The 21,439-nt window shown below is 47.7% G+C and overlaps 8 protein-coding genes across 8 annotated transcripts; 4 read left to right on the top strand and 4 right to left on the bottom strand.

The window, feature by feature from the left end:
- Positions 1-59: 59 nt before the first annotated feature.
- On the bottom strand, positions 60-2,881 carry FOMMEDRAFT_146344 (kinase-like protein). The gene is made up of 6 exons (XM_007265941.1): positions 2,708-2,881; positions 2,273-2,641; positions 1,965-2,214; positions 1,676-1,821; positions 1,432-1,619; positions 60-1,366 (listed from the first exon to the last, which is right to left on the bottom strand). The coding sequence occupies exons 1-6, from the start codon at positions 2,776-2,778 to the stop codon at positions 387-389; spliced, it is 2,004 nt and encodes a 667-aa protein (XP_007266003.1). The 5' UTR covers positions 2,779-2,881; the 3' UTR covers positions 60-386.
- Positions 2,882-4,522: 1,641 nt separating this feature from the next.
- Positions 4,523-5,043, bottom strand: FOMMEDRAFT_34575 (uncharacterized protein; the record flags this gene model as incomplete). The annotated part of the gene is made up of 3 exons (XM_007265940.1): positions 4,523-4,592; positions 4,647-4,758; positions 4,962-5,043. Coding segments are annotated over 3 exons (264 nt in total), but the record flags the coding sequence as incomplete, so codon positions are not given.
- Positions 5,044-5,510: 467 nt separating this feature from the next.
- Positions 5,511-7,320, top strand: FOMMEDRAFT_167594 (PLC-like phosphodiesterase; the record flags this gene model as incomplete). Its single annotated transcript, XM_007265939.1, has 12 exons — positions 5,511-5,627; positions 5,681-5,736; positions 5,790-5,841; positions 5,900-5,968; positions 6,021-6,043; positions 6,106-6,188; positions 6,245-6,453; positions 6,508-6,546; positions 6,615-6,655; positions 6,712-6,973; positions 7,031-7,094; positions 7,160-7,320. The coding sequence occupies 12 exons, from the start codon at positions 5,511-5,513 to the stop codon at positions 7,279-7,281; spliced, it is 1,137 nt and encodes a 378-aa protein (XP_007266001.1). The 3' UTR covers positions 7,282-7,320.
- Positions 7,321-7,824: 504 nt separating this feature from the next.
- On the top strand, positions 7,825-9,298 carry FOMMEDRAFT_167593 (uncharacterized protein). The gene is made up of 5 exons (XM_007265938.1): positions 7,825-8,075; positions 8,217-8,428; positions 8,504-8,656; positions 8,730-8,861; positions 8,994-9,298. The coding sequence occupies exons 1-5, from the start codon at positions 7,937-7,939 to the stop codon at positions 9,168-9,170; spliced, it is 813 nt and encodes a 270-aa protein (XP_007266000.1). The 5' UTR covers positions 7,825-7,936; the 3' UTR covers positions 9,171-9,298.
- Positions 9,299-9,481: 183 nt separating this feature from the next.
- FOMMEDRAFT_81611 (glycoside hydrolase/deacetylase) lies at positions 9,482-11,121 on the top strand (the record flags this gene model as incomplete). Its single annotated transcript, XM_007265937.1, has 5 exons — positions 9,482-9,890; positions 9,966-10,071; positions 10,130-10,325; positions 10,394-10,641; positions 10,710-11,121. 5 exons carry the CDS (start codon positions 9,482-9,484, stop codon positions 11,119-11,121), a joined length of 1,371 nt encoding a protein of 456 aa, XP_007265999.1.
- A 2,245-nt stretch (positions 11,122-13,366) lies between these two features.
- FOMMEDRAFT_122135 (kinase-like protein) lies at positions 13,367-16,593 on the bottom strand. The gene is made up of 4 exons (XM_007265936.1): positions 15,934-16,593; positions 15,832-15,873; positions 15,422-15,777; positions 13,367-15,352 (listed from the first exon to the last, which is right to left on the bottom strand). Exons 1-4 carry the CDS (start codon positions 16,161-16,163, stop codon positions 14,205-14,207), a joined length of 1,776 nt encoding a protein of 591 aa, XP_007265998.1. The 5' UTR covers positions 16,164-16,593; the 3' UTR covers positions 13,367-14,204.
- A 795-nt stretch (positions 16,594-17,388) lies between these two features.
- Positions 17,389-20,179, bottom strand: FOMMEDRAFT_83474 (uncharacterized protein; the record flags this gene model as incomplete). Its single annotated transcript, XM_007265935.1, has 13 exons — positions 17,389-17,666; positions 17,721-17,787; positions 17,867-17,965; positions 18,070-18,236; positions 18,298-18,469; positions 18,552-18,691; positions 18,726-18,858; positions 18,910-19,211; positions 19,270-19,355; positions 19,457-19,482; positions 19,545-19,807; positions 19,863-19,946; positions 20,002-20,179. The coding sequence occupies 13 exons, from the start codon at positions 20,177-20,179 to the stop codon at positions 17,389-17,391; spliced, it is 1,995 nt and encodes a 664-aa protein (XP_007265997.1).
- Positions 20,180-20,381: 202 nt separating this feature from the next.
- Positions 20,382-21,416, top strand: FOMMEDRAFT_107075 (L domain-like protein; the record flags this gene model as incomplete). The annotated part of the gene is made up of 4 exons (XM_007265934.1): positions 20,382-20,460; positions 20,540-20,580; positions 20,663-20,998; positions 21,079-21,416. 4 exons carry the CDS (start codon positions 20,382-20,384, stop codon positions 21,385-21,387), a joined length of 765 nt encoding a protein of 254 aa, XP_007265996.1. The 3' UTR covers positions 21,388-21,416.
- Between the last annotated feature and the right edge of the window lie 23 nt (positions 21,417-21,439).

The following is a 21,439-nucleotide window of genomic DNA, read 5'->3' as shown; positions in this document are numbered from 1 at the left end:
TGTGACAATAGCGTAAAAAGTATAGTGACTTCAGAACAATAATTAGACAAGGGAAACAGCGAAAATAAAAACCAAGAAAGCTGGGTGTCGTAATTCGTAAGTGGTCGTGAACCATTTGCGGGAGAGAATTATATAATGCAAAAGAAACGATATTGATGTGCTTTGCAGTATACACCGAAAATGAACGATATATGTGGGCATGCATGTGCGGGTCGATAGTGACGAGTTGAATCGACTGTCAAAAGTGGGTGTACAGATGTACAGACGCGAGCATGAGTCGCCATGCAAAAAGGCCAGCTAGTGTGTGGTATAATTTAGGTAGCGTCGGAATAAGAGGGTTGTTTCGGGTGTCCCTCGTCGTACACGAGACTCCACCACAAAAGATTTCACTTCCCAGTCCGCTCCAATATCCTCCCTAAAGTACTCTTCCTCCGTTCACCACCGTCCTTCGACGATGGGACAGTTGTCGACTCATCCGAACCCTTTGAACCACCGCGCATCAACTTCCTCCAACGGCTCTCTTTCGATGACGTTCGTGCCGGCGAAAGTCCTCTCGAACTTGGAGATTGCGAAGGAGGTGGAGTTGATGATGGGGTTGTATCAATGGTGGTAGTGGTCATCTTGGAACTAGACAACCCCGAGGCACTCGCAATACGCTTCAGCGAAGATAGCGAGCTGAGATTGGTCCGGTCCAAGGTGGATGCTGGTGAAGAACCACGACGTAGAGTAGGACTATGCGGAGTTTCTACACCTTCCCGCGAAGTCGGCTTGATGGGCTTGCTATTTGACCGGTTTCGGGTGGATACAGGCGTTGGTTTGCCAGTAGTTTGCATACTTAGAACAATAGGTTTCTTCTCCTGTTGCATTTGCATGTCCAGAGCTGTCGCTGGCGAACAGCTCAACGGCGTAGTAGCCACAGACGAGTTATCCATCGAGGTCGGCACTAATTCCGGTGTCGTCGGATCCGACTCTTCTTCTGCCTCATCCAGATCAAAAACAGAACTTTCCACCTCCACGGACGACCGTTCGTCGTCTCCATCATGCAGTTCAGAAGAGATACGTTCCCGCTGGGCTGCCCTATGCCGTTCGAGCGCATCAACGCATTGGTTCTCATCCAAATCGTCCAATCGGGACGTATCAGGATGAATAAGGGTATGATGATTTGAGTGATGAGAATGCTGAGGAAAAGTTGAACTAAAATAAGTGGAATGCGCTGAGTTGAGTGATGTTCGAATATGCGCGCTCGGTGTGTGTGGGAGTTCAACAGAAAAATCCCAGGACGACATCGAGTTTCGACTCGCGGCCGTCAAGGGACTCGATGTTTTTGCACGCCGCTCTTGACGGTGGATGAGGGGCGGTAAATCCTCTATAAGCAAGAAAGATCATCGGTACCGTAAGTAATAAGTCACGAGCGGGATGTGGCGTACGCACTAAGAATGGCATTTACGAGATAATTTTTACGTTTTGCACCTTTGAAAAAGGGGGTATCCAAGAGCTCGGCAGCGCTTGGCCGTCGAGAAGGATCCTTGGCGAGGCACGCCTCCACAATCTCCTTAAAGGCCTTGGAAAACTTATGGTTACCACTTTCTCGAGCAAATTCTGGAGGAGCATCTTGCACGCTATTTATAAATGAGATCAGAAATCAGACGAGAATTTGAATTTTCCCACTACGCACGTTTTCAAAAGCACTCGAGCAGGCGTTTCTCGAGAGCGTGGAGCACGGCCTTGAGTCAGTTCGATGGCGGTGATCCCGAAGGACCAGATGTCTGCTTTCGCGTCGTATTGTTTCCCCGAAATGAGCTCTGGTGCCATCCAACACGGCTATGCGCGGGCAAAGTTGTGTAAGACGAGATGTAAGCCGCCGTCAAATGAATCGCATCAGTAAGCAAGCATTGAATTGCAATTGGGATTAAGATCTGATCAGTCAAGCGTCCGACAGGAGAGGTTTGTCATGCAAGACTCACTGTGCCAACGAAGGACTTGCGTTTGCCGAGCTTTTTTGAAGGTGCCTGCGTTGGAAGGCGGGAGTTGTCAGCGCTCGAAGTGCCGTCAAAGTTCATTTTCTGGCCTGAGCCAGACGGGATTGGGATGGGCTCTTCATCACAGAGTGACGCTGCTACACCCAAGTCCCCCAGAAGTACGGTACCATCATCATCGATAAGGAGATTTGCAGCTTTGATGTCGCGATGAATGAACCCATTGATGTGTAAATAACTGCATCAAACATACGTAAGAACGACGACAATGCAAGAATAGATATGAGAATACTCACTTGAGCCCTTCAAGCGCTTGCTTGAGGATGCACTTGACGACGTCCTCTTCCATACCACCAGGCCATCCGTAGCGCATCACATCGGCGGCGCTACCGGCATTCATAAGACGGAGAGCGATGTGCAAATGGTGGCCGGTAGTCCATGATCCCCGAACACGGAGAAGATTGGGGTGTTTCGACAAACTCATGAGCTGTGTTTCGCGACGTAGGAGACGCAAGGACTGAAGAGGGAGCTTGTCGAGGTTCACGACCTTGAGGGCACACGGAACGGGAGTCGATTCGTCCTTGGGTACATAGCGTGAAGCATATACAATCGAGGTAGCGCCGAACCCGATGGGAAGACCGATCTCGTAGTCGTCAGGGTTATCGCTGAGTGGGTGTTGATGTTGCGGATAAGGAGAAGAGTCATGAGGGAAGATTCTCGAGAGAACTAACCTGAACATCTGCCATTCATCGTCCACAGCGCCAATGAACCTGCGCAGAGCGGGCGAAGGCGACGACGGCATGGCAAAGGCAACGCTTAACGCGTTCAAAGCTATTTCTTATATACTATCGGTAAGGATGCTTGCCGGACGGCCGATTTGCTGAGAAAAGGAAGAGAGCAAAGAGAGACAAGAGTGGGGGAACGAAAGCAAAGATACCAGGAGAGGGGGAATCCACCAGGTACATCCAAATTAGCAGCAGCAATGCACGTGATTCGATCTTGGCCCCAATCACTGGATCAAATTCGAAGCTCCTTGTTCTAATCTGGCAAGGCTATGGGATGCCGCCCATACAAACATCACATTCTCTCTCGCTTGGCCCGTACAATTCACCAGGCAGTATATTCTGTGTTGCGAGATTGAGAACCAAGACGAGATGGCAACTAGGAACGGACACAAAGGACCGTAGTAATCATATCCGATCAAAGTTCACGGAGGACGCGCATCCAATGGTAATTACACCATAAGAACCAGAAACCAATGCTTCATGCCAAAGCGCATTAGGAATCTATCTAAATTTATATGGTATGGAACTAGGGAACCAGCAACTTTCGGCGTCATACATTCCCGCAATAACCATCCTACCCTGGAACGTTGCCACTCTTGCACCACAATCAGCGAGTATCCGTACTAACAATAGTATCCTGAGCACTGTAAGCAGCTCTATCATCCAATCCTATGAGCGGGTAGCGCATTTTATATTGCAGATGTCCTTCCCAGACCCAGACAAACGGAGGTACGTAACGCGGAAAAAAAAGAGTGCTATCAGATCAGGTTCTGGAGTTTGCGGAACTAGAATCTCAAGTACTACCCCGCGGACTCATAGACTACCGCAGAAGACTGACCAGAACAAGCGGACGTCTAGGAAACTCGCACAGCCGACGAGTGTTGTAGGCATTAGAAATCGATACATGCTAATTCATATCCGACAAAACTGCGAACGGTACTGATCAATAGCATGTTCTAGTGGTGCGGTGCCAAGCCCGACAGCGACGAATCCGGTAGAGTAGTAAAATAGCAGTCAAAGTTCAGTTCATCAGGCCTTGTTGCGCTAAACGCGAAAAGCTATCCCAGAAAACGAAGAACTTCGCAGTTCAGTTGACCAAAATAAATTCCGGTAAAATTGGATCAGTGGTCCAGGGATAGAAAGCTCTATTTTGAGAACAAGCCTTGACTAACAACGGACGTATTAGAAGTCCAAACGGGAGGGAGAAAAGGTAAACTGTGGCCAATTGGAACCGCGGATCAGCAATAAGATGTTCTTCTGCTATATCAGTTCATCTAGTTTCGGGTCGGCTAAGTAGAGTCGTGTGAGTGCAATTAAGTCGGTGATATGCCATAAACTAAAATCCATGAAGCTTGAAGATGGCTGACTGAGCCAGAAAACATGACACGGAGTTGACGTCGCCAGCGGACCTTCGAGCTTATTGCACACAAGTCAAGTAGAGCATAAAGGTGGCTGACCCTTTGATGAGAATATTCGATAGTGTAGAATGAGCGGGTGAGAAAGATTTGTCTGGTGAATTTAAAAAAAAAAAATTATTAAAGGGCCAAGGGCAAAAGAAGAGTATGATAAAAGGTACCCATACTCTGGATATAGTGAGCAACCCAGACAACAAGCCGAGATAAGATGCATGAGAAAACATACGTAATATTGTAAAAGATACGAAATCTTCCATCATCCAAACTTCCAAAGTCTACCGCGTGTTGACTATAATTAAGCGGAGTTGTTTCTCTCTGAAGGGGGTGTCGTTACTCTCCCATCTGAAGAACCAGAAGTCTCGTTGCCGACCTTGCCGAGTCCGAGATTATGCCAGTCATCGCGCTCCATGAGGCCCCTGCAAATTCTCCAGATGTGAGCAAGTCATGCAGAGTAGGGCATGACGTCTTACTTCGACATCCGGCATTCCAGATAATTCTTGTTCATCGCACGGCACGGTGTAGATGTAGCACCGTTCTTCTGTAGACAGGCAAGGTACGCCTTCATATGCTCTTTGCATTCCCCTATGACCCAATGACAAATGAATCGGAATTCGACCAGTATTCAAGTATAGTAATTATTCCCGTGACTACGGTATTCTCAGAACACCACTGCTGCAGGCAGCAGCACGCTGGATATTTCGGCATCTCGCCCGTCCTGAGACGTTTTACCACAGGATTCGAATGGGGAGCAAAAGAGAGGGCAAGAGGCTCAATGGGCGACGTACCATAATGATCCAGAGGGAACGAACCTCTATCTGGAGGCGTGTTTACCAAATCCGAGAAAGACTGTGGCCTTCCAAATGACATATTATTTCACTCGCACGAAACGATGTCAGGACTCAGCAAGTCAGCAAGGTCAATGTTCCAGTCTAAATCGCTCACGCGATGATGACGACGATCGCACGTGCGCAGAGATTACACTTCCCAAAAGCGGCGATCGTTTCCAAATTGCAGGGTAGACGCTCAGAAAATGAGATGAAGATGACGAATGTGCCGAGCTCCAAGCCATGTCTGAGCTATGTTTAACTCGTTCCGGATGCAAACGAACATGGTGATGAGGACACATCGATGAGTAGCACGTTCGTCACCAAGGATCCAACCACGGTGGTCCAATCCGCGCACATGTTCGACTTGTTCCACGATGGGCTCGCATTTGGCCACAAGCCGTGATATTAGACAGATGAGACTACCGAGGCGTTCCGCTCTGACCGCACCTACAAGAGCAGAGCGTCTTGGGCGCTGCTTCTTCGCCCCCGTTGAGCTTTCGCTAGGCCATGACGTTTCTTCGATACCTCACATTTTTCCTTTCTGCGCATGATACATTCGCTCCTCCAGCACAGGAAGTGCTAGTACCTAAGGTACCAGCAAGAAACAAATATTTCGACATTCAGGTCTGTCTCAAGTTGGAAGATTTGAGAGCACTTCATGAATACGAGCCGTCCAGGCGCACCGCGGTGGTCGAGGAAATACAGTAGAAAATACTCTCCCCAGCTTTGCGTGGTGAGCGAGACAGTCATCAAAATTTAGTATAGATTTTAATCGTGATTTTTCAGGGGACTAATTCATGGCTCTACAACACTTGAGCTTGACAACGGGATCACGAAAGTGCGACTTCTGAATAAATTAGACATAATTCATTATTGATCCAAACCATTCAATGCAGGATGGAACAGTCGCAGTCTGGCACGATGAAGAGATAATTGCAGGAAAATGTCAGGATACAGTACCTGCGGTGAGTAAAATCATTGTCGGCTCTCAATCTAGAGAATAATACATATGATCAGTTTCCGGGTGATCCCGATTTCCCGTATGGATTCTGGCTTTCCTGGTTAAATCCGAGAGCACGCACTGATAAGGTTTTAACTATAGATACGTGGGGAAATATATTGCGAATCTTACGCTTGCCCAACTCAAAACGTTAGATTGTGGATCTCGAAGGCAGAATGATTACCGTACGTGTTCCAATCATTCTCTGTTCTACCCAAGCTTGTTTCTTATTTCTGAGTAGCCTTTCAATTAACATACCCTGGAACGCGGATATCGACTTTGCAGGAAGTGTTCGATTTCGTCTCATGTACGGATCCTGATAGACAGATCCTCTGGAACATTGAGAGTAAAGTCGATGCGCGCTTTCCGAATCGAACGAAGAGCGTCCGTGAATTCGTACAGAGGCAGCACAAGTTATTTGAAAATAGCGGGTATAAGAACTCAATCACAGTGAGGCTTATGACTATCATGACTAGATGAGTGTTCTCATATCAAGAAATCCAGTACCAGAGCTTCGATTGGAGAACGCTGTCGGAGATGAAGGTGAGATTTCAACTCTTGCGAAGCGGTATATCTCTAGAGCTAACGAGCTGTATTCTAATTAACCATAGAAACTTGACCCGACAGTGATAACTTCTGCCCTTATAGACGAGTGAGTATATTACTCAAAGTCTATCATTCTGTTTCTTATTAGAATAACACCCGTAGTGAAACTGCACACAACCATGCCAATGCATCCCTTCCTTCACCATGGCTTGCCGGGCTGGACCTGCATAGCTTTCCTGGTCCTTCAATAGGCGAAAAGATATCTCAAGCAGCACATGCTCTGGGAGCAGATTTCCTTTCGCCATCTGCTGAGTCATACGTGACCCCCAAGCCTGATCCAGCTATGGAAGGATACGTACCTTTTACGACACGAGAGATGGTTAAGGAGGCACAGAGGCTGGGGCTGGAGGTGAAGGTATGGACGGTACGTGCTTAATTCAATTATTTGTCCATCTATTGCTATAATCTTGGTACGTTCCAGGTCAATAGGCTGAACATCGTAGAAGAGATCATGGAATGGGGCATTGACGGCATTATCACCGATCGTGAGTCGTGATCGCATTATTTAATAAGTACACTCTCAAACATTCAATTTATTCTCGTGACTTAGATCCCGACGTCGTTCGGCGATGGGCACAACAGGCATCAATCCCGGTTGCTCCAAAGTATCCGAAGCAGCGCGTTCTATCATGTTTAGCGAAGCACTTGGCTCTTCAACGTGGCGAATCTTGAAAAGCAAATATCCATAGACTTAGAAACGCATCGTTCTTTAGTATGATTATTGCATATCCTGTATAAGTGGCCTAGTTACGAAGTCCTGTTTAGATTGACATTGTGGCAGAGTTGGATAACAAGCGAAACATGAGCCGTCGAGAGCTGAATTGTATGAATCTTTAGCACCGTAGGGTACGCGGAGATAACTCCCCGACGCCACATTCTTTTTCCAAAGTGGGTAAGTGTTTAAAACTTGTTATAACGAGCTACGCACGTAGCTATTTCGCGCTCAATCCTTTTATAAAAAAACTAAGTAGGCATTTCCGCGAAGCTAAACATAGTGCTAAATTCGGTAACATAAATAAGTCTACATATCTCCTTAGACTTAACCCTCTTTGTATTCTCAACTAGTGTAACTACAGTAATTTCGAGCATTGAATTGACGTGTTGATGACCTAATACTGACTAAACGTGAAATGATCAGCAGTTGTATATCACTTTCGGCGAATACCGAGTGAAAACTCGCGCCTCATAATTTGTTCGTTCAAGAGCGTCCTTAGCGCAGTTCTCCTTATTCCTTTTCCTTGTTCTCAGTCAGAAAATTGTTCCTGGTTCCTGCTCCTACTCATTCTTCACTTGATTCCAAGACTTAGTAGAAGAAAAGACGCTCAAGATGAGTACGGTTGCAAGTGGAAAGAAGCGCCCTGCGTCGCCTCCGACGAAGGATATGTTCGACGTTGAAATTCCGGATGATGTGCATAAGAAGCTGAATGGGATAAGTAAGGATATCTTGCGTGTTGAGGTTGCGAACGGTGTGTACTCCGTGGCTCTCATTTCATCTCGCTGTTACTGACCGTAATATCATGCTCCTGTCTGCCTTCCACCTTGCATTTCATTTATCTTCGTGTGCTGTGCGAAATGGAAAACTTCACCAATTGCATATGCAATAACAGAGTTCGCGGCAACCAAGAGGCTTGAACCTGTATTTAAAAGCCGCCGCGAGTTTTTGAAGTCGGTCCCCAAGTTCTGGCCCGTTACGTTGATGAACCACTCTACATTTGTTGCACATTGTCAGCATGCAGACGACCAAAAAGCGCTCATCGCTCTCGAGGATCTCTGGGTCCAGCGTGATGAGACTGAGCGTCGTGCCTTCAAAATCGAATTTGTGAGTTGTTCCTCCTCTTTGACACATTGTCCAGGAGTGGTGCTGAGACATGGATGCTGTATTTGTTGCATTTAGCACTTTGGCGAGAACCCATATTTCAGCGACAAGGTGCTCGTGAAGGAGTACAAGTATATTCCTCCGCCCGGGGCGAAGGACGAAAAGCCAGATGAGAATGGCGTCACGGACTCTCAGGCCGAGTTTGACTGGGAACGGGACGTTGCTCCTCAGGTTCGTTGTTCAGCTATTTCTTTTTTGAGATAGATAAATGAGAAGACTGACCTGCTGATATGCGTTGGTGCAGAAATTTGAAATTCAATGGAAGAGCGACGCAGTGAAGTTGACGAAGTTGAACCCGCGCGTGATGGATGACGGTGAGGTTGTTGAAGCGGGCAGCTTTTTCAATCTGTTCGAGGAGGAGAAAGATGAATTTGATGTGCGTGTATTTCTTTTCAATTTCGCCCTGTGTAGTCAACTAGCAGTACCCCGTTTCATGGCTACGGATCGATGATCGCCGTTGCGCGATGTACATGATGCTGACATATGTTGAATTGTGTTTTATTTTTAGATTGGTTTGACGATCGCAAATGAAGTGTTCCCGGACGCGATTGAATATTTCACGGGCAAAATGGACCTGTCGCTGACAGACGACGACGACAGCGAGGAGGATGAGGAGGACGACGATGACGACGCAGACGAGATTGACCTGGAGAAACCTGAGCCGAAAAAGCAGAGAAAGCACTGAAGACGAAAAATTCTTACTTAGTTCACCGCACGGTTGCCATTCGCCGCAAGCATGCGCCGACGACGCACTTCTGATGCGATGATATTGTTTATTGCAGTTAATTTTAGCCAGTTATATTTGTGTCCCCCTGTTCAGTGTTCCAGCGTGCAAGTTATTTCGCTGCCGAAACTAAGATCTAATAATAGAGATGCCGAGAAGACGTATGTAAGCGGATCATCGTGGGTATAAACAAGTCCGGGTTCAGTGCAGCCCTCGTGAGAGCCTCGAACCTCAGGGCATCTTTTCCTCCAACCAACACCTCTCTCCCCGCAATGAAGCTCGCTCTCCTCGCCGCCGCCTCTGTCTCTCTCATTCAGCTCCCCAATCTCGCAGGTGCCTGCGCAGACCATGCAGCATATGCAGCCCATGTAGCCCGCAATAATTATGCACGTCAGGCAACTTCTACGCCTCCCGCATCTGGATCGACATCTGCTCCACCTGGGACGTCTACGGCCTCGGGTACCGCCGCGACAACTTCGTCCGTCAATGGCACCGCGACGGGAAACGCGACCTCATCCGCGACTCAGATCTCTGTCTCGTTGATATCGACGAACCCTACAGCCATACCCTTAGCGAATATCACAGCGTCGCAGGTCTCGTCCCCTACGATTGCTCTACCGACGACTTTTGCTGCCGGTGCTACTCCCTCGGCCATTTCCAACGCGCCACCGTTGCCAGACAGTATGTTCAGTTCCCTGATACTCCAAAGTCTGTTTTCAATATGATAGGAGTTCTGACGTATATGTTCTATTCTAGTCTCTGGGCTAAATCCCGCGAACTATCCCCCAATGGACAAACCGCCTCCTACTGACTCACCAGAGGTCCAGGGGTGGATAAATGATGTTATGAACAGCGGATTTTCGTAAGTCGCCTCGGCACAGTTCGGACCTCACATTCATTGATGTTTTACTGCGGAAAAGAATCCCCAATATTAGCCAGACGACTGGTACCGCAGCATGCGCTGCAAATCCGGAAGCGGCTGCCGATCAGTCTCGTTGCTGGTGGACATGCGGTGGCTGCACGCGTGATACGGACATCACAGCGTGCCCTGACCAGTTGACTTGGGGCCTTACTCATGACGATGGACCCGGATTCTACACACCGAACCTCTTGCAGGTTGGTTTTCATTCCCGCGCCCTTCTCCGGCCAAATGAAGTCGACTAACCCGATTTGTCATTTTTCAGTATCTAGACGAGAAACAGCTGAAGACCACGTTCTTTACCATTGGTTCTAGAATTCTAGAAGAACCGCATACCCTTCAGACGGAATACATGAGTGGACACCAGATTGGTGTTCACACTTGGAGTCACCCGCCACTTACAACGTTGTCGAACGAGGAGATCATTGCGGAGTTCGGATGGACGAAAAAGATAACAAAGGACATACTTGGTGTGACGCCGAACACGTTCCGTCCTCCGTTTGGCGACATAGAGTAAGTCCTGAGAACGTGGATCATGTTCTCCCAGCCTCACACTGATTTGCTCCCTTGTTCTGGTATAGTGACCGAGTTCGTGCCATCGCCCTGGCAATGGATCTCACTCCGATAATCTGGACACGTATCAGTCCGAGTGCAACTTTCGATACCGGGGACTTTAGCATCCCTGCTGGCACGATCTCTTCGTCCCAGGTCATTCAGAATTTCAATCAGATTATGGGCAACGCGACCACCATAAACACCGGGTTCATTGTTCTTGAGCATGATCTATTCGAACAGACTGTCGAGCTTGCGACGGGATACATTCTGCCAGAGGCCCTTGCACATCAGCCTCCATTCAAGATTGAGCCCGTTATTACATGCTTGGGCAAATCTTTGAGCGACGCATACGTGGAGACGAACGATAACTCAACGAACCCGCCCCCGTCAGGAAGTGAGTTCCGGTTATCTGCTGCTGATCTTGTGTTTTATTTCTAACGATTCATCTTCTGCAGGTCTACAAACAGGTCAATCACAATCTACAAGTGGAGCTGCAAGCGATGCTGTCGGCGTCCTCCCACCCAGCTTTATCTCTGCTCAAAGTCTTCTCGGGTCGGGTATCGTTGGTACTCTCATCGGCGTCGGCTCTCTTTTCCTATGAGAGAAGACCGAGTTAGAAATGCTAACTTCAGAACGATTTTTCCAATTTTTCTCCCCACGTTCGCAGTTCTAAAAGTTTCCGATTGTGATTGACTGAACTTGCTTCCGCGATACATCGGTTCCTTCCTTCTGTGTATCTATCTTTTACTCATCCCTGTCTTTACCCCGCGCGACGCGTGTCTCCTTGCGAACATCATTAACCTAGCTAAAACTATCAGCTTCTTTGTTGTTGTTCTTCCGCTTTATATCCCCTCCCCTCTTACATATCACCATATCACAACATATATTGTCTGATGCTTCCTTCTTCCTTGATGACATTCATGCCGGACCGTACACTATTAAAGTAGGTATACCCTCACTTTCACCATTGCCAGCCCCTATTCTGTTTGTTTCGCCGTTGCTGCGTTTGTTGTTGCGTTTGTTGTGGGAGGTCTGTCTGTGCCGAATGTGAGTCACTCTTTTTGTTTCATCCTTTCAATTGTATATATACTTTAGTAGCAGTACTAGTGTTTGTTCGGAGACTTGTCTTTCTCTTCTCACAATCACACTGGTTTGTGAACAGAACGCTATTTTTAGATTGTCCAAGAGATCTGAAGAATTGAGGGCGGAGATTGAGCAGTTCCGCAACAGTTAATACACAGCATTGCTTGTGAAAAACGGAACAAAGTGACCATACGTATTTCCCCAGCGATCCGGGTGTTGCACTGTATTCATCAATATCTGTTGTCACTGATACTCACTCAGGATCTTGTCTACGTATGTAAACACGGACAAGGTCACAAGGACCCACAGTCGATCCACACTATAAATAAAAATAAAAGTAAAATCAAAAATGCTCTCGTCCCGTCCTTGGCCCTTGGCACAATGGAGGCAAAAGTAAAAACTCTGACTTGCCGAGGATCTTGTCCTCGCGCTAACATCTCACTGTTCAGTCTAGATCTCGTCTCCTTAGCACTTACGCCTTAGCCTTGAAGCTTTGTTCAACTCAACTCAACTTTATCCCTATCCCTAGTTGCTTGAGTGTCATACGTGACGTTAGGTATAGCACATATGTCATAGGGACAAAGTGTTAATTGATTATATGAGGAATCATACAATAGACGAATCAGCTTCATAATAATAAAATAAAACTGTTTCTTGTCCTGTCCTTGGCACAAGGTATAGCATTGGCAGGCCAATCAGGGGGCAAAATCTGACTTGCCCAGACTCTTGCCCTCAAGAACGTTTCTCTGCTCGTTCTTGTCTCTTTAGGCCTTCTTGGCTCACCACGACTCAACTCAACACAACTCCTAGCACTCGAGCGTCATACATGACGTTAACATGAGCACAAATGTATTTGCATGCATAGACGTAATTTTGGTATATAATTCTAAAAAAAGAAGGCCATCCGATTGACGAATCCGCGAAGCTACTAGTAAGTGACGTTGACGGCACCTCAGAATTTTAGGTTTAGGTAGTCTATTCACCACTTTGAGTAATGTGATAGGTCCAAGGCGTGCAAAAGAAGTACAAGAATACTATAGATGTCCTCATATCCTAACTTCTATTACCTTTGAGTACACGTCAGTACTGACTGGATAGATGTCATTAACGAGTCATGACTCTATATAAACCTATACTCAAACTTGAGCTGGTCAACAAGAAATCTCTGTCACAAGACTAGAAAAAGTGTTCAATTATATCAAAAGGAAAAAACAAAATGAAGAAGCAAAATTCGCTCAATCCGATCTGATCACTAAAAATAATTCTACAAAAAAAAATTTTAACAGCGCAAAATCTTCCCCGCTAAATTCAATCAATTTTCCATTCCGATTCACTAAAGCCGGCTCCAACAGAGATCGGCTGATAAATTATTCATCATCCTTACAATCAAATCAATCGATCTCACCCAAATCGGCAAAGCAGACCATTCAACCAAACACGCAGAACGAAAAGAGAAAAAGGAAAAGAAAAGAAAGGTAATGCATTAACGTCCGTCAACCGCAGTCTGTACACTACGAACCCTACCTATATACCTAAAAACGAATTCGCTTGTCAAAGCAGAAAAAGACCTAAAAGGAGAAAGAAAAGAAAAAATAAGGGAAAAAAAGGGACGAGGACAGAGTCGAAAGAAAAGGCATAAAAAGAGCCCTTTAACGAAATGCGAAACATAACGGTAAGAGAGATTCTGCGGAAAGGGTGAAAGGGTAGGTAGTAAACCTGCGTCTAGAGAGAGGCTACGTCGTACACATGTCGAGACGGAAGGAGACGAGACAGGAGACTGGGACGAGACGACGAAGAGGAAAAGGCATAGCTACAGGCTGCTACGATGATAAATGGGAAAAGGGACAGGGAGAATAAAATTTAATATGGAAGTCGGCCGTATAAACACTACGAATGAGAAAACAAAGGGTCGCAGACAAGCGAAACAAAATGTAGTTAAAAAGAGGATGTTACAACAAAACATAAGAATTGCGGAATAATGGGAAGAAAACGAACATGTGTAAGAAACCCGGAAAATAATATAAATGGGTGCATGAACGTAACAACAAATGGACCAGAGAATAGGGTGGATGTGTGGATATGTACGTCCCCGAGTTATAACGAAAATACGAATGGGGAGGAGAGAACATCAAGTATGACCATACAAAGAGAAGTGTTGAAACTCGATGACGCGCTGGCCTGAAAGGATATGACAAGATGGTGGAGTTGCGAGAATGAATCTGCAGGAGGGCAAAAGGATGGAAGAGAGTCTAGGTAGTATAATATATAGTTGAGCATGGATGAGAAGTAGGACTAGTGTCTAGGGTAGGAGATGAGTGCTGAGTCTAAGACGTGGTGGCAGTGAGTAGATGAAATTGCGTAGTTGATAAAATAAAGAAGTAGTCGAAGAAGTGATCAAAGGACGAGGTGGAAAAAACGACAGATATGGCGGAGGAGGTTCATAGGCATACACCCTCCTCCGCCTCATCCACTGAGTCGAGCCAAGAGTGATCAACCATGTCACTTGCACGTGCTCGAGCACGGAAGTCAACGCGCAGCATTGGTTCCAGGAAATCGCAGAGGCCTTGAGCGTCACGGTGTGTGAAAAGGTATTTCTCCATCATCACGCGCTTTAGCGGCCATGGCTTGAGTGTCTTGATGTATCGTAAAGTACCTTGTGAGTCAAAGATTTCACGACTGTACTTTCCGCCCATCTTCGCGTCCAGTGCAAAATCGCCGAGTAGTTCAATGATCTGTGCCATGTGGTCATCATCCTTGCTGAAAAGTGCGCCTTGCGACTGAGGATCAAACAGATACTCTGCTGTCAGCAATTCGAAGATCACACAAGCTGCGCTCCAGATATCAGCCGTGTGATCCCAATCTGAACGACCCAAAATCGCCTCCGGTGCACGATACTGCCGCGTCTGGATATCTTCGGTATAATGCACACGAGACGGAGTAGCATTGCCCATATCCGCGATCTTGATCTCAATGGCAGGTTCCGAATACGCTGGCGGTGGAGTCGGACATCTTACAGTTTCATCTGAAGACGAAGCAGCGGTTCCTTTAAGGTCGGCAGGTGCAGTCTGCGTTAATAGAGAAGGTCCATTATTCTGCTTTGGAACAGGTAATTCCTTTGGAGTAATGAGCAGGCTGGAAGGGATAGCCTTCTCGGCACCTTCTGCATCGGCAGGTGCTTCTATCTTAGACGTCACACTTCCTAATGACGTCGGCGGGGTAGACGATACGAGCGAAGCCGACACAACAGAGCTCGCAACTGACGTAGTGTTGGAATCGATACCGGAGAGCGGCGCGGAACCGACAAGTCCCTTTCCGTCCGATGCGGCACTGATAGGGCTCGTGATTGTTGACATTCGGAGGCCGCCGCGGTTACCTGGACTGCTCGATCTGCTCGAATTGCCCGACGTAGGGCTCGGGAGAGGTTGAGAACTGAAGATCTGGACATGACGGTCTCGGCCCTTCTTAGGGATCAGTACAGTTCCCGTCCGCGATTTCCCGGGAGGCACACCGACTCGCCGACTCGTTGGCGAAGGTGACGTAGAAAGTTCTGCAAGGATGAGAGCCTCGACATCTGGTATCGATATCACTGGGAAGTAAACGAAGCGAATTAGTCATACCGCTTGGCGGTGCTATTTTAAGGGTAGGCATTACTCACTGATGTTCTCGGGCTTAATATCGGTGTGCACGAGGTCGCACTCGTCATGGAGATACTGAAGACCAAGGAGCATCTGTCTTGAGATGGTCTTGACCAAAGAGCGTGGGACACCCTTGGCTTTGTTGCGTTCAATGAGGGCAAGCAGATTCTCTCCCAGGGGCTCGAAGACAATACAGACATGCTGCTCCTCGGGACCCTGATGCATGAACGAGTCAAGGAACGAGACGACGAAGTTGCGGCCAGGGTGCTGGGGGTTAGCAGCCATAACCTTGCGGAGAAGCTTGATCTCATCGCGGGCAGTCTCGGCGTATCGACTCGCCGACTTAACGACCTTAAGCGCCGAATGTCGATTTAGCCTGATCGAAGAATGTCAGTAAGGCGACAGCGCCCAATGAAGGCTCGTGGCGTACTCGGTGTCCTTGATCAGCCAGACGGTGGAGAAGTGACCCCATCTGTGTGTAGAATAAAATCAATTTCAAAATCGAAAAACCGGAGGTAATCTTGCCACGCACCCGAGTTTACGCTGAACGACATAGCGGCCGTCCTTGAAGGTGTCCTTGACCTTGACGGCGAGATAACCTCCCGAGTTGTAGTCCGCCGCAGACTCCTCGTCCCTACATTCGACCTCTGCCGGGACTGGCACGATCTTCGGGCCGGCAGAGGTGACGACGTACTGATACTTGGCGCACTGTTGTTGCTGTTGGTACTGAGTCGTCTGAGTTGTTTCAAGTGTGGGAGCCATCAACGAGTTTGAATCGACGTTAACGAGCGGTTGGCAGCGAACGGCTGCAGGCACAGGGTGGAGATTGGACGTGTCGCACGAGTCGATGGGGGCGGACAAACTCGAGGGGCGAGAGAGTGGAGGTGGAGGATGAAGAGGGACGGACGGTAGAAGTATTATTTACGACGGACCGGATTGGTCCTTCTTTCGCCCGTGTTTTCGCTTGTTTGTCGCGATCCGGCGTTTCCCGCGCGTCCTTCGGTCTCGTCCCTTTAGCCCGTCCCTGCGGTCTCCTGTTACTTTGCCTCAATCATCAGCAGTCACTCAGGCTTGCTTTGCGCTTTGCCTGCCGACGACTCCTTTGGAAATTGATCTGCCTATTCCCCTGCACCATCCCTTGCCCTTTCTACATCAGACACTCTTTGTTGGCCTGAGCAATGGGACACGTACCCCTCTACTTCTCCTGAAAGATGTCTGGATAAAGGAAAAGACCTGAAAAAACTGGTCCTTGATCCCGGCTCTTCGATCAACTACTTGGCCCGCGGAACTTGTAGACGGGCCCAATGCAGCAATTCAGCTACTATATTGCCCCCTAAATTACTCCGTTTCTCCATCCTCATCGACCGCACCCACGCACATGTGAGGAAACTGTACAATCACAAGCCGTTAGCCCAAAGGAAGCCCGCGAACGCCATGTTCCGTGCCTGAGCTGCGCGCTTTCCGTTACGTCCGCCCGAAGTACTTCCAGCACCTCGCGGACATGATCGATTCTGCGGAAGCCTTGATATTATGCAGCCCCTCAGCCAGCAAAGCGCTCCGGATATAACATATCGGAGCTGTGCATTAGTATTTCCGTTCAATTCGGCGCCTGTTCAAATAGATTCCGAAGTAAAAGGTGCTTCGCTACTAGTTCCCTCATTTGTCTGTCTGACTTTGCCTCCGATGGGTGAATGTCCCGCAGTATACTTGAAAACTATTATTATTACACCGAGGAGTAAAACCGCTGTTCTTCGCACTTGCCTTCTCCATCCTTGAATGGCAGTCCTTGTAGGTGAAAGAACCTAAACTCCTAAAGCTATTCCAGCAATTTAAAGTTGACTCATCCCCAGGATTTCACAAGCAGACATCTGTTTTCCACTCCACCTGTGCATTTATATTAGAAATCCATGAAAAGAACAGAACTCCAAGAGCAAAGAACGATGTGAAGAAAGCAGAATCCAAACCAGTCCGCAGCCTCCTATCTGTCCTAATCGACCCTCTTCTTCGCAAACGTCCCCAATCCGATCTCCTGCGCATGCACACGCTTTTTCGTGAACTGCGACTGTCGCAATCCAGGCGCAGCGACCAGCCCTAGACCGCGACCATGTCTCTTGCCTTTGAATCCAGGTCCGTTGTACTCTATCAGGTCCGTCATCGGGTTCAGCCGAGGCCAAGAGACATACGCCACTCCGTGTGCCAAAACAAAGCCGATAGCAAGAACGAATAGGGACATCCATAAAGCAAACCAGTAGGAAAGGGAATAGTCTAATGATATGGGTGTCTGAGTGGCTGAAAGCGGCGGATCATGGAGGAACCCACCAGAAGATCGTGGAAGCGTCAGACCAGCGCAGATCATGAACAAGGAGAGGGACACGAGCGTCGGAATCTATATGTCACGGCCCGATGAGGGAGGGAATGTCCTCTCAGAATCCCCCCGGTTGAACGTGAATGAGAGGAGTACGTACAGCTCGAATAAAAAGTGGCCGTGTGTCCAGGCAGAGGTTGCCCAAAGCAGAGCGGCCCCGTTGTGGCGTCCATCCACCAGTGAAGAGGTCGAAGCCGTCCTGAACAGGGCACAAATGGCATGCGATTAATTATAGGAAGGATGAGAACGCGAGAAGTCAGCGAACAGAGGCGTAATCATCTGCGTGCTGCGCGCAATACTGACCTGTCTCGGGCCGTCCAAGAAATTGTTCTTCAGATAGCGCATGACGGAGTTCAGACCGTCTTCGAGGAGACCATTATTTGTCCGTTTACCGGTTCTCGTATAGTCAGTCTTGAGAGCTCCAGTACCGCTGTACGCTTTTGAAATTAAGTCTGCATGATCTGCCCACACTAGCCGACAAGAACATGAGCCATTAGCCGAGTTTTATCAGCTTGCGGAGTATTGACGAACTGTTTCGGAAATGGTGCATGAAATCATCATACGTGTCCACACTTTCATGCTCTTTGAGTATACCGATATCGCGCAACTGCCTGTTCAGCATCCACTTCGCAATAGCAGATTGCGCGACATTGGTCCGATCAAGATTGTCCATACAATTTGTCCGGATAACACCTTGCTGCAGCTTCGTCGCGTGTGGTCGTTCAGAATCTTCATAGAAATACCTAACGGAAAGTTAGCCCCCATCGATTCGTGTAAGCTCCAACGTACCCATCCCGAAGCAAGTCGCCCTTTAATTTATCGATTAGGAGACTTATTCGGTCCCAACGCATCTTGCTGCACTCAGCATGGAAGTCGAAATACTCATATCTTACTTTAGGTAAGTTCAGCTGAGCAAAGTTTCGCACTCAGTTCGTGTGAAGACTTTGGACACGAACAACCGACCTTCTGGATGTACCTTTCAAATGCCTCCTTGAGCGGTAGTTCGTGGCCCTTCTGGTTAACAAGACTGACAAGAGCCGACTCTCCGTATATACTGACGAGTTCTTGTAAATGGACACGCATAGCAGTTTCCTGCCCAAGTCAGCACAGAGATCTATGTCGAAACTGGGAGTCTTAACTCACTGTATCTGGTAACTCCATGATCTGTAACTCGGGTTTATACCGAAGATTATTGATTTCGGCCCAGTGGAGTGGGACGCTTCCTCGGACCTGGACGAAGCTGAGACGTGTTCCAGGTTCGCCTAAGCCCTTGCCGTTCTTGTCGACAAGTAAGATTTGCTCCGTTTCATTGAAGTTCGCGACATGGCCATCGCGGTCCATGCCGCGACGGAAGTAACGCGTCCCGGCGCGGTATCGCGAACGTCGGCTGATCAGGCAAAGACGCATCGAATAGCCATTTAAAGTCGTTGGCCGAATATCGAAGGCTTTAAAACAGGATCTGAGTTTGCTTCCGGAAGTAATATAAAGAACTGGGCATCTTACTGCCAAATAGGAGAGGCAAAATAAAGGGGCCAATCTTTGTTTTTACTTTAGTAGAGTAAGCCGAATCCCAAAATGTTGTTCCATACCTTCCGCTCCGGATCCGCAACCGCGGCGTCTATAAACCGAGATTGCAAGAACCTAGCAGGGACATTAAGTAACTAGAAACGTACATAGCATTGAATCTCACTTATTCCAAAAGAATCTATCATCTGCCTAGAAAGTGGAAATTACTCTTAATAAATAGTAAACATTACAAAGTGGGATCAATTACTCACAACCTCCCATAGGAACTTGCCATCACTATTATCATTCCACTGCGCCTGCAAGCGACGCGTCAAGTCCCAAGTATAGCTAAACCAAAACAGTCCAGTCTCAAGGTGATTTCGTAGTAATCCCATTAAATAATTTTCAGCTGGGTATAATTCTGGCTCGACGTCCGGATTCATGGGTAGCATTTCGAACTTGGTGGCACGGAAGACTTCGTGGCCAAGTAGTTCGCCCTTGAACTCGAGACCAGTCATTACGACAATGTAGTCGGCTACAAATAATTGGGATGAGAAAAGATTTACAGAGTAGGAAGATGCTGAACTCACTGATAGCTAACGAAATTATTCCAATTATTCCGAAAATATCGGAGCTCTTAAGGTCGACATTATTTACACTAGTCTGGAAATTGGCTAGCAGACATTTCAGGAAAGTAGTAGCAGCTCCAGAGGTTCAGCTCAGACTTACATCCAACTTGAATCTCCCCAGACGTCCTATTTACCGTAAGACTACGGTCCCCACCATCTGCTGGAACGAACGTGTACGTTTCGCGGGTAGTATACCTGAAGACCCTGTCAGAATAAAATATGCATATAATATATCGTACCCACAGATTAAGGCGTCTATATGCAGGATTGGGTGCCATCTTTTTGAAAGTTAGACAAAGAGAGCGTGTGGAGGGAGAAGCACAGTGCAGTACCGTGAAGAGGCGTCAGTTGGACACGTCTAGCAAACTCAGCACGTGATGCGAGAAATTCATTGGCGACATGCATGATCCCTGCAGGCTTTCCGTTTCATTTCATTTCTTACTCCAAAATCTCGCTCGTTCGTCATCATCGTCGTTCGCGATGAAGCTGACCCCAGAGCTCATTGGCCAGTCGCCATCGTTCCTGAATCCGATAAAGGAGCGGCAGCTCGATCTGCGCGGTGTGTTCTTTTCAACAATCGAAAAACACGCGATCTCATCTCTCTTTCTTGTCTGGATTCCTCTTCTTTCAATATAAAGGACATAAAATACCTGCGATCGAAAATCTTGGTGTAACCAGAGTGCGTCTCTCATCTTATCCCCTATGTGAAATTGATGTATATGAATCGGGCTGAACGCGTTGTTTGATTGCACAATACACAGGACCAACATGATGCAATTGACTTTACCGACAACTCCATCGTCGCGCTCGCCAACTTCCCCCTCCTGCGACGTCTACGAACTCTCCTCCTCGCAAACAACCGAATATCCTCAATCTCCTCCGGCTTACATCTCTCAGTACCCAACCTCACCTCACTCATACTCACCAACAACAATATAACGGAACTCGGAGACCTCGAACCACTAAGGGAGCTCAAGTCACTTCAATACCTCTCACTCATGGGTAACCCCGTCAAGGAGAAAAAGTGGTATCGAGAATGGATCATATTTAGAATACCATCACTCAGAGTACTTGATTTCCAGAGAATTAGGGATAAGGTCTGTCGTTGTATACGTCTATCTATTAAAAGCCGAGTCGTCACTGACTTTTCCTTGTCGTGTGATCTCAAACCCAACAGGAACGACAAGCCGCACAAACACTATTCGTCACTCCCGACGGCCTCTTAACCGCCCTCGCAACAACACTCTCCACAACAGTTTCATCAAACGCACCCAAAGCGCCCGTGCACGTCGACGAACTGAAAGCCGCTGCTGCTACTGCCGCAACAACAACAACGCAACAATTTAAAGCAGGGCGTCTCATGACGAAAGAAGAAGCAGCCCGAGTAAGGGCTGCGATCGCTGCTGCGACGAACGCAGAGGAGATCCAGAAACTTGAGCGGAGTCTACGGGAGGGGTGGATACCTAATAACCCTGTTGGTGCTTAACACTTGATGTGCGTGTATTAAAATATGACCCCCCCACCCCCCTTCCTTGTGT

The sequence above is a fragment of the Fomitiporia mediterranea genome, assembly GCF_000271605.1.
Source record: "Fomitiporia mediterranea MF3/22 unplaced genomic scaffold FOMMEscaffold_5, whole genome shotgun sequence".
In the NCBI taxonomy this organism is placed as follows: domain Eukaryota; kingdom Fungi; phylum Basidiomycota; class Agaricomycetes; order Hymenochaetales; family Hymenochaetaceae; genus Fomitiporia; species Fomitiporia mediterranea.
Note: the sequence above shows the minus strand (reverse complement) of the source record. Positions and strands in the feature narration are given on the sequence as shown.